General features: G+C 34.5%; 1 protein-coding gene across 2 annotated transcripts; it reads right to left on the bottom strand.

Moving 5' to 3' along the window:
• Positions 1 to 2,681: 2,681 nt before the first annotated feature.
• LOC141592213 (G-type lectin S-receptor-like serine/threonine-protein kinase At1g11300) lies at positions 2,682 to 7,035 on the bottom strand. Of its 2 annotated transcripts, none has more exons than XM_074412817.1 (7): positions 5,698 to 7,035; positions 5,479 to 5,595; positions 4,811 to 4,983; positions 4,513 to 4,723; positions 4,035 to 4,272; positions 3,474 to 3,624; positions 2,682 to 3,388 (listed from the first exon to the last, which is right to left on the bottom strand). In XM_074412817.1, the coding sequence occupies exons 1-7, from the start codon at positions 6,962 to 6,964 to the stop codon at positions 3,086 to 3,088; spliced, it is 2,460 nt and encodes an 819-aa protein (XP_074268918.1). In that variant the 5' UTR covers positions 6,965 to 7,035; the 3' UTR covers positions 2,682 to 3,085. The 2 variants fall into 2 exon arrangements, with proteins under 2 accessions (XP_074268918.1, XP_074268917.1); XM_074412816.1 differs by having other exon boundaries at positions 4,811 to 5,001; positions 5,698 to 7,034.
• Between the last annotated feature and the right edge of the window lie 5,065 nt (positions 7,036 to 12,100).

The following is a 12,100-nucleotide window of genomic DNA, read 5'->3' as shown; positions in this document are numbered from 1 at the left end:
GCTTATATTCTCATTTCTAGTTATTTGTTTGTAACTTCAGTAGTGTAAATCTCTTCAAAAAAAAAACTTCAGTAGTGTAAATCGTGTATAATTATAAGTAAAAATACATCCCCTATATACTAAAAGATTAACAAAACTATAAATTTTCCCGCTTAAATTCCCCCCTAAATATTCACCATCAAATAGTGGCCCCCACTCAACATTAATTGATTTCATTATCCTCTTTTTATTTATATATATGCCATAAATAAATAAAATCATCTTCTTAAGATTTTATTTACTAATAAGTAGTCTCTTTAAATTCGAGTAATAGGTAAGATAAGGTACTCAACTATGAGTTTTTTTACAGATAAGGGACTCAACTTTTAAATAGTACAGTTAAGAGACTCAAGGGTTAAAAGTAACGGAATGTTCACATTCACTGACAAAAAAGTTGACAGTTAGCTACATAATTATCAAATAAATCCTTCTTGTCCAAAATACATGTCTCCTGAAAGACAAAAAAAATGCATTTCACACTCGTCAAAGTGGAGTAATATTATGAAGTGCTTCCTTGGTTCTTCTTGCCCTGACAATATTCTCCCTTCGTGATCTATGATTTGCCCTTTGCCCAACTCTGAAAAAACAAACCTAATTGGCTAACAATGCATACAAAAAGCACACATTATGCCGGCATAATAACGAAACTAGGTACGTTAAAATTAACAAATTACCTTGCCATGTGCGACTTGTAACACAATTTCTTCCGCTAGAGTCCATTAAAGTGGGCATGCCCGTAGATGTTGTGCTAGTTTGAGATTGGTCGTAAAAAGTGAAATCACGCATTGTAGTAATGCCACGTAATGTTTGTTGACCTTCAAAATTGGAATAATATGCAACTTGGTTGGTCTCTACCATATCATCCGCCAAATGATTTAATAGAAAAACATGTAATAACTTTACGAAAACAAAAAAACGTATACGAAAACAAAATTTCAGTCATAATCTATGAATATGAACATGTGAAAGAAAATAAGACAAGCAGCAATGTTTGACAAAAACGTATACAACACAAAATTCAATAAAAATGTATACAACACAAAATCAAGCTCCAGTTAATATAAGTTCTAATAAATGAAATTAGTAAACATCTATGAACAACCAAGCTAAAACAAACGAAATTGACAAATTATCATACTTCATCTAGTTTTGGGTTTACTGCTAAAACTATGGTTAACCCTTACAAATTTAACACATGGATTTTTGTATATGTGATTATAAAAGCATACATAATTATTGTTGAATAAAAAAATTGTTACTTGAGAAGAAATGAAGTAATTTAAGAAACCACCATCCTGACAACTCCATATACAATAAGGTATTCATGCAAAAAATAATTGAAATAGATTAATATCACAAGAGAAAACTTAAATTGAACAATTAATTAGGAGTAATTAGTATCACTTACTTGGTTGTTTCTCCAGAAAGGATGCCCTGATTTTTGATTTTGGGGAAGATGGAGAGGGTTTTGTATATCAGTTTAGATTTGATCTAAGTGACTTCTAGAATTTAATTATTTTATTTCCTTTTTTTAATAAAATATACTTGCAGCACACATTGGCGCCATTTTTTTCGTGGACATATCAAGGATTGAACAATATGGGATAACGGCGTTATAACGGAGTCCCTTAACTGTACTATTTAGAAGTTGAGTCCCTTATCTGTAAAATAACCCATAGTTGGGTCCCTTATCTTACCTATTACTCCTTTAAATTCTCACTTTGAAATTTATTTGTTTAAAATAAATTTATTGTCTATTAATTTGCCTAAAATCATCTCCTTAGGATTCTTCCTATTGTATTTTCCAGTTCTTATTCGTTGTATTTTCCAGTTTTTGATATGAAACACCAACAATAGAATATTTTATCATTAAATTTAAGGAGTTAAATTACCCTATTTTAATTGTTACAAACTCAAACATCCTTACCTATAAAAACCGTGCATTTGCACGGGAACTATACTAGTTATATAACAATAAGATTATATAAGTCAAATGTAAAGCCCAATTTTTATCAAATAGACGAATAATGAACTCCTTCCTAAAATAGTTGAGCAGAGTAAAACTTATTCTTGTAGTTAAAAGTGGTGTAAAATGAGTCACAAAAGCATCGAGTACTTAGCTAACCTGATTTATTCAAAATTTGTGTATTAGGTGAGTGTTATCACTCAATGATTTAAAATTAATAATAAGTTGACTGATATTATTCAACATATAAAATGTAACCCATTAAGATTTAAGATCAATAACTTATATTTATATATTTATTGGGACTAGAGCGCCAAACAGACGGGGCATGTGGCATTGGCGGATCTATGCCTTGGGGTATGGGACCGGAAAGAAATGTTTTTTATATGTTTTTGGCCTTAATTTTATGTTAGAAATATCATTTTCATTGAACAATATATATAAAATGCTATAAAGGACACCGGAAACATATTTTCTGAATCCGCCACCTGGCCATGTGGGCTGCAAGTTATTTAATTTTTGGATGGCTCAAATTCTAGCATATTTCAAATTTATGGAATAGGTGTTTACATATGTTCTACTACGTTTAATGGTAGAAACAGAAGTTGGTAATATTTGTTTAACAATTAATTTTGCTTATTACGTTAAAAATATATACTACTAAAATTCCCTTAAATTCCAAACATGATATTAACTAAAATAAATTTCATGAATAATCGCTTTGCCATTATCAATATTTAGTTATACATAAAGATGGGCGGAAAACGTAGAGATCAGATAGGCCGAATCTTAAGCTTCTCGTCCTCATCGAACACTTAGAAGTTCCCATGCTAGTCCCCTCTGATAGCAAACACAATTCTACAAATCCCATGCTACTCCCCTCCGATAGCAAACACAAAAATCTACCTCGATTGTTCCAGCATTCTGAAGTTGCTCTAGGTTGTGTGGCGTGTCAAAATAGACGCTAACCAGTGTTTTTACAGCAGCTCTACCAATTCTTCAAGAGTGTATGCAGTATGTGCAACGAATCATATACAGACTTTGAGCAATCAATGAAGAGTACTTCATTACACTGACAAACTATCGACCACTGATAGCTGTAATAGATATGTTTTCCCCGGAAATTTGATGCAGTTGAGTGGTTATGGTTTCAGTAACCACATGCCTCTTATTGAACCCGGGTTCTTTAGGCCATGGAAGATCTGTAATATCACTAGAAAACATCGACATCACAGTTGACATATTTGGCCGATCATTCACATTTTCCTGAACACACAACAGTCCCACTTGTAAGGACCTATTAATCTCCTCCTTGTTATGTGGAACATATATCACTGGATCGATAATCGACCCTGCATTGCCCTCTGCCCATAGTTTCCAAACCTGGAAAAGTCATATTTTGAACTTCAGATTAAAATATTATTAGTGTGTAAAAATAAAAAAGAGTAAGAAGTTTCAGCCAACTTACATATCCGAGGAGTGTGAGTGATTCATCCTCGTACCAGAAGGCCTTATTCTTCTTTGCTGTTAAGAGTTCTAGCAAGAGTACACCAAAACTGTACACATCTGACTTCTCCGAGAAATAACCATCCATTGCATACTCTGGCGCCATATAACCACTACATCATTGATGAAACAAAATGCATTTAGAAACTAACCAGTAACATACAAGCTGTTACTTTCGTACAATAGCGTCTTATAAGTTACAACCATCTTACTCGGCCTTGGTTAGTATCAGAAATATTTCACATTTTTGGCTAACAATGAAGTGTATTAGTGTCTTAATTATTTTCGAGTATCTCAACACGGATGCGTTTGGTCGTAAAAAGAATCGCAATAACATAGCTTATAATATTTCCATATTGAGAGTAGTTAAATGTAGCTTGGAGGGAGGAATATATAACCCCCCATATCCCCTAAACCCAACTTACTAATGTTACTATCCGGTCAAGGATTATAGGAATCAACCGCCACACATCCAAACTTGGGCATGAAAACATCTAATTGGGTTAGTTTAGTTGCTACTTACTATGTGCCAACAACCCTTCTGGTTTCATCTTGAACTTGACCATGACCAAAGATCCTTGCCATGCCAAAGTCTGCAATCTTTGAATTAAGTTGTTCGTCCAACAAAATGTTGCTTGCTTTGAGATCCCTGTGAATAATCCTTAATCTTGAATCTCTATGAAGATATATCAGGCCTCGACATATTCCTTCGATGATGTTGAAGCGTTTACGCCAGTCAAGAAGTTCTCGTTTGGTGGAATCTAGATAGATACAAAAACAAACTATTTGAATAAGTGAACTTTGAAAACTACAAAGCTGTATTTCATTAGAAAAGTACATATTTCATCATTGCTAATTGCTATCACTAAATGAGAGGTATGACACGGTGTGAGGCAGTTGTATACTACACAGCGGTCTAATTTGAGTTTTTTTTGCTCAATCAATAATAGCAAGTTTCAGAGGAATAATGACAATATATTGTAGGAAAATGTAGCACATACCGAACAGAAACGCATCCAAGCTCTTATTAGGCATGTACTCATAGACCAACATTTTTTCTTGTCCTTCATCACAGAAACCAATAAGGCTCACAAGATTCTTATGCTGCAGTCTAGAAATAACAACCACTTCATTCATAAACTCTTCCACTCCTTGTAAAGAAGCAGCTGAAAGCCTTTTCACAGCTATTTCTCGCCCATCTCTCAGTTTTCCCTGAAAAAAAGAATTCAACATCTGCTTATACATAGCAACTAAGTCTCCGATTGAAGCGCGGTGTACTTGGTGTTTAGTCAAACTTACCTTGTAGACCTGCCCAAAACCACCTTGTCCGAGCATCTGGTTGTTGTGAAAGTTGTCTGTGGCCTCTGCTAGATCTATAAAATCAATTAACGGTAGATCTTCGAGTTTCCTTTGGCTCTTATGATCCCTATGGTTAAGTTGGTCCAAGATGTTGTTCCTATTGGCTTGTTTTTCTAATGAAAATGCAAGAGCTGTCAATAAAGTGATACAGAGTATTATATAGTTTAAACCAATAAAAGTACTGCTCCCAGCGATGCACAATGCTTATGTGTCCCATATCGACAGAAAACGCCTTCCAACATGACACAACACTCTTGACTTTGACACGACATGAGACTTCAATTTAGGCCGAAAAGGTTTGCAGGACAGTAGGAAACACACTTGCGTCCAACACTATCAGGACTGTTGACAAATAACATATTAACATCACTCTAGTATCTCAAGGGGCGTAAATAGTGTGGTTAGGGGGAATGATCTACGCAGCCTTACCGGATTTGCCAACACAGAGAAGTTGACCCATAAAGAAAATTGTATCATAAAATCATAAATTGCATTGATAGATTGCCACTTCACAAAAAAAGGAACTGCACCAAGTTTAGTGAGCCATTTTGTTTTATTACATCTTAATGTAAAGCTATTAGCAATGAAACATGCGAAAATAATGTTACCTTTTCCTCGACCTCGACTTCGACTTAAAAAGATCCACAAGATAATGAGTGCGATAATCAAGCCAGTACCAACAGTCAATGTTGCTACAATAACAGCTTTAACTCTACTCTTCTTACCTACAAGTCCAGGAAAAATAGCAGTTTTAGATATTTCTCCCAAAATTTATGTATGCACTATAGTCTATACACTATGATCAATCCCATCGATGGTAAAATTACCAAGTTCAGAATGTGCCAGACGAAGGTTAAGATCAATCCCACCGATGGTAAATTGCTGAATATCGATCAATGTTTGACTCCAGTACATGCAGCCTGCACCAGGATCGTACGCGTAAGCCAGACAGGAACAGTTGTTTAAACACAGGGTTCTGCAGTCATTTGGACTTACTCCCTGTAACCACAATTCAAGGTCTGGTAATTTTACATATTTCAGGAGTAGAAAACCGTCTTGTACGCTCCCTTGTTTCCCACACTGTAAGGGTGTCTTTCTGACACAACCACTAGACCAGTTTCCTGCCTTCCATTCCTGGGTATTGTTTGGTACGAATCCCCTTAGACATTCACAAATAGGCGCTTTTTCCAAGTTACAGGTACCATAACTTCCACATTTGCCATAATAATCACACTGGCTATCAGGAGCCTTATACAGTGATCGCCAAGACCTCTTTCCCGAGTCCCACCATATCTCATTTAGTGAACCATCATAACTGAAGTAGTAGTGTGAAAAGGACAACTGATTTGCTCCTGTGTAAAGTAATGTAACTTCATCTTCGGCAACATTATTCTGAATGTAAATGTCAGCATAATCATTAGTTGGATCAGTATATGTCATTCCCAGAAAAAGATTACCGTTCCATGGACCAGTTCGATAATGACGTTTATTACCATCCCAAATTACTAATTGAGGATTAATTGAAGAATCAAGACCGACAGTGAACCTTCCTTCCGATGGATCTGACGGGCCTGTCCAAGCGTGTAACCTCGTGGCAGTGGTATTTTTAACTGTGATCTTCATGTTTGGCAAGAGTGAGTCAGTTGGGTAATCAAAGCTCTGCCATATCACTGTACTATTCCCACCTTTATCGAGGGCTACTACACAGAGATTCCCAGAATCTAAAAGCTGAATCTTCAAACTAGCATTAGTTGCAGGACTTGAAAATTTGAACGACCAAAATGTGTCATTTTTCTTGTCAACAATTTCAAGACTCCTGCCCTCCGATAGTCTTAATACTCCCGTGGAATCCTTAAGGGGGTTGTCCCGGTTTGCTACCCATACGAAATATGTTGGTGAAACTTGATTGAAAGATATCCCAAGATACCTATCTGTATTGTTTGGAGGACTGAAAAACCCAAGCTTGTAGGTAGCATTTGGAGAAAATATAGTTTCGGAATCTTTAAGGAGCTGAATGGCAGTAGCATTGCCTATTCCAGCGGCCAAGTGAAACGCTAAGCATGAGTAGGCCAAGAATATGTAGAGTGGAAGCATCTTACTCGGTGCTGAACGACCAGGATTTATCAATCTAGCAAACAATTTACCAAAACAATAAGTTCACAATCTTTGCAGCAGGGATTAATCTCAGACAGCCAGACCCATATCGGACGCTTGCCAATTGGGTCTGAGAAAATGAGACCCAAACCCGACAGGTCAGGTCCTCTCATCCCTCCCTAATTGTGAGTACCATAACAATAGTGGATTTGAGCGTCAATGAAGTAAGGGTATTATCAACGAGAAATTATTATGCCTATCTGGTGTACCACGTCAATGTACGCCCTAGCCAATAAATAGTTAACAACATTATCTATAAATAGCCACAAATTCTCATGATCTAACTAGAATAAAACATGAGCTTTCTCATTGACCATGAACCGGTACACCTAAAGTACCTTAGAATTATAGAAAATGAGGAAAAACATTAAAAAAAAAAAAAAAAAAAAAAAACCAATGGATATTTTCTCTGTTTCAATCAATTCTTTACGTTTTACTTATAAATGTCTCAATTTTTCTTTTACAGTTTCCGAATCTAGTAGGTGCAAATTGCTTTGTTTTGCCTCACGTGCAAAGTGTTGTACATTATGAAACATTGCCTTTTTATGTTGGACTTCCAATAATCAAAATAACATCTACAAATCAACAATAAAGAAAGAAGACCTAATTGTAGCTAAGAGATAAGCAGAAGAATTTATACTCCTTGCTTACGTCGTAATTATTGTTTACATTTTACAATTAGTGAGAATCGAAGATAAACACATGATTGAGACGAGTAGTAAAAAAGATAAGGATAGAGAGGGTTGAAAGTAGAAAGAAACATACCAGTAAAGAGAGAGACGAAATAAAATGGAGAATGAAGATAAAGGAGCAAATATGGAGAATAATAAATAAAGAAATCGTTGACTGAGTTGATACTCCACTTGATAGCCATAGAAATAAGTGGAGGGAGTGAGGACGACGATCGAATAAGTATGAAATCGGCAAAACACAAATAATTGATGGTCAAATTGATTAAGAAAGGTCAAATGTACGACTGTACATAAGGATAGAGGGATCGGGTTTTACGACTCTACGACTGCCACTTTCCCTCAACTGTCATTCCATCTCATTTTCCCACTCACTTCTCATTACCCCACGTTGACTTTGCAACTTGTCCTAGAGGAGTTGTCTAGTGCCTAATTAAGATTTACTTGTATAATACTTTCGTTTTATTCAATTCTATAAATTTATCTTTTTTGACACTATTTATAAGTGCGGAAAATTTTTAATACAACTTCTAATATATAGCATAAAAGATAGTCATGTGAAATCTTGTTTAAATTGTTTTACCGAGTACATTGTGAATAACAAATTTTTATAATTTTTACTAATATGTAACTAAAGATATAAATAAAAGAAAACAAGCATTGATATACGTGTATAAAACAAATGTATAGAATTGAATGATATGAAGGAAGTATAACATTAATCCAACTAATATTATTACACCCTCTATCTCAATGAATACTTTACTAGTAGAGATCCCGCGCAAATGCGCGGTTTTGTAGATAGGAATATTAGAGAATTTAACAATTATACTATTGGTAAACTACATTTGAAATTTAATTATAAAATTTACTATTAATAATATTTTGTATTAAGAGCTAGAAAAAAGATTGTTCAACATTTTTACTCCGTATAAGATTGTCGAAACCGAAATTATGTTATTAACTTTGTTTTAAAAAAATATTGTTTTTAATTATATCATTATATCTACTAAAGCCGTTATATAAACAATTAAAAAAAATTAACCAAAATTTAAGTTTTCATATAGTATGGAGCAAAGATATATATATTAAGTTAAAGGGTAAGAAAAAATACTCCCTTCATACCACACCAAAGGTAACATGGACCCACTTTTTGTGAGGAGAAAAATGGGTCCATGTTACCTTTGGTGTGGTATGGAGGGAGTATGTCATAAGTTTTTCTTTTTAGAAGGAATAACAATTTATGAATACTCTCAACCTGTACGTTTGTATCAAAAGATAGAAAAATAAAACTAATTAAAAAACATTTCCTAAAAACATGTTCTTTGCCGTAATGTTTAGTTTTAAAAATAATAATAGTAAAAATATTCTACCACATTGTACATATAGTGCAATTTCATGTATGTAATAAAATAAGAATATCATATTAATATATCTATACAAATTTAAAAAAAATATTATCCCCTTTATTAAATGGTATAGAATTATTTATGTATGAAATTAATCAGTATGGTGCACTTGTAGATATGATATTATGAAACCCATTTATAGCATAAGTCAAAATTAATCAGGATAGCCTAGTTGTATATATGATGTTATGAAGCCCATTTATAGTCTAATTCATTTAGGCGGGAAAACTTAGAGATCTCTTATTCTTTTAGTTTAAGGGGGATGCTTTATTTTGTGAGGAAGAAATAAAACAAATATTAAATATTAAATTGGCCGGAACTCTGTATATGGATTTTATAACTCCAAATGTATGTATGTATGGTGGGTGGTTGCTGATGTCTGAGGCTTGGGTTGTTGGTACAACTGTGGTAGTTGGGCAGTCGTGGTAATAGGGTTGTGGTCATGGTTGGTGTTTGTGAGGGTTGGTAGTAGGTGCTTGGTGATGGTTAGGGTTAGTGAGGACTGAGGAGAAACGGAGGAGCAGGGGAGTGAAAGTAGAGGGGTTTAAGGGAGTTAAGGAGTTAACCCAAAGACGAGGATCTATACTATCGTTTTTTTTCCAAGTAAGGACCTCAACTATGAAACTTTACAGTTTAGGGACTCAACTCTAACACCGTTACTTATTTTCCCATAGTTTTGGGCTTATGAAATCCCTGTCATTCTCTCCTACATCCAATGATCCAAGTAAATTCAAATGGGGTTTAAAGCACAAAAATGGGATTAAAAAATAGCTGAAATGGTGAATTCACATGGTTCGTCAGTTTCTAACACAATATTATCATGTGCAATTGTGCAAGTATTGTTAATTGATCTAAATGTAAGTTTTCGAATGAATTCAATTCCGTCAATTCGTCGAACATTTGGTGTGCGACTGTAAACTTTTCTGTCCATACCACAATTTCTGGGTTTACATATAAAAAATCCATATCTACTTCTACACATTCCGTAGCAAAGCTTCTCCCAATCATCGATCTAGCTTTGAATTTCTTTTCAAAGGTCTTAATTTGGCTAATAAGAATAGCTGCTAAGTGCTAACGTTGATTTGATTTGATGTCACAGGGAGCAAATAACAAACTATGTAATGGTAGTAGAATTGTTTTGGGAGCTTTAGCCATATAAATGACTTGGCTTTCTCGAGATATCTATTCCATTATTTTAGTTTTAGTATAGATGAGTTTTACGTCACTTTGCCATGATGGTTTTGTAATATTGAGTTGTTTTAAGAGTTTTTTGTCTAACACCACCTTATAAAAAAAGGTTTTTGTGAAACACCACCTTTAAAAAAAATTCTGGCATTTTGGTACCTTTAAAAAATAAAAATTGTAAGACACCACTGAATGGCCGGAAACTGGGTATTATTGTAAAAACTCCGGCAGTTTCCCTCTATTTTCCCCCTTATATTCCCACCATAGTTTTTCCCTCCATTTCCTCTTCACTATCTTCTGTCTTCTCTTCCTTTCTCCTCTCTTCTCTTTTGTCGCCTCACTTTTCACTTAACATACTCATTAATACTCAAATGTCGATATGAGTATTCCAGCACATTTGAAGACATCATTGAAAGAAGCAAAATACGGGAAGAAGCTATATGCCGAATGACAGAGTTGAGAAACAATGAAGAGGGAACTGAAATTTCATCTTATAACAAATATGTAATCAAGCAATTGAAAGCGCATATGCTCTCCACCGGAAAAGGAAAGCACATATACTCAATCACCAAGCACATATCCTTAATCATGCCCAGTTTCCTGCCGGAATTAATACACATATATTTATTTTTCAGTGGGACTTTTCACACTTAATTTCTTTGAGGATGTGTTAAATTGCTTGAATGCAAATGCATTGAAAGCACATATGCGCAAGCAACCATAATCTAAGTTTCATTAAGAAGACTTGTTAATAAAGCAGGAGCTAGATGACGAATGATGGAGATGATAGAGTGAAGAGGGAAACAGTGCGATGAAGGAGATGAAGAAAATAAGATGGAAAAAGGGAGATTAGCCGTGTGGTGTTGAGAAAGTTTGGGTTTTGATTTAAAATTGTTACAAATGACGCCTGAGAATGTTAATAAGACGAAGTCAATGCCAAAATTTTTTCAATTTGGTCAAACTTCGGCAATTTGGTTGTGTTTTACAATTTTTAGTTTTTAAAGGTACCAAAATGCCAGAATTTTTTTAAAAGGTGGTGTTTCGCAAAAACCTTTTTTATAAGGTGGTGTTAGACAAAAAACTCTTGTTTTAATCCCTAAAAAGAAATTTATTTAACTGTATTTAATTTTATAACGGCAAATTTGACAGAATTAGGGTGGGAGGTCCTTAACTGGAAAATTTTGAAGTATAAGTCCTTAACTGGAAAACATAGCAAAGTTCAGGTCCTTATCTTATGCTTAACTCTTTTATAGGAAAATATGTATGCATGTGTGGATATAATAATGGACGGATAGTAAATAATGGTCAAACAAAACAATGCATGCAACGGTTCATTATTTATCATACATGCATCGGTTGAATAATTTACATTGAAAAAAGTATATAACGGTTATTTTTCACTCGTAAATGATAAATGACAATGGGTACACAGGAACCGTTATATCATAATAGCAAATGATAACGGTTGCAAGAAACCCGTAGCTATAACATAAAACCGGGTACCAAAAACCGTTGCTAGTGTTAATTTAGTAACGGTTTTCGAAACGCCGTTTTCTTAAACTGGTAACGGTTGTCTAACAACCGTTGATAAGGGTGATTATATAACGAGTTTATGGAAATCGTTAAACGTATTTGATAACGGTTTGTTAAACAACCGTTGTCACATTATAATAAGAACGGTTTTCGACGGAAACCATTATTCTTATTAGCGCGGTATAGGTTTCCGCCAATATTTTGAAAACGGTAATCTAAGTGTCGTTATTAAATGCATTAAACCGTTGTGATACGCTCCT

The sequence above is a fragment of the Silene latifolia genome, chromosome 7, assembly GCF_048544455.1.
Source record: "Silene latifolia isolate original U9 population chromosome 7, ASM4854445v1, whole genome shotgun sequence".
NCBI lineage: Eukaryota > Viridiplantae > Streptophyta > Magnoliopsida > Caryophyllales > Caryophyllaceae > Silene > Silene latifolia.
This window is presented reverse-complemented; position numbering and strand designations above follow the sequence as displayed.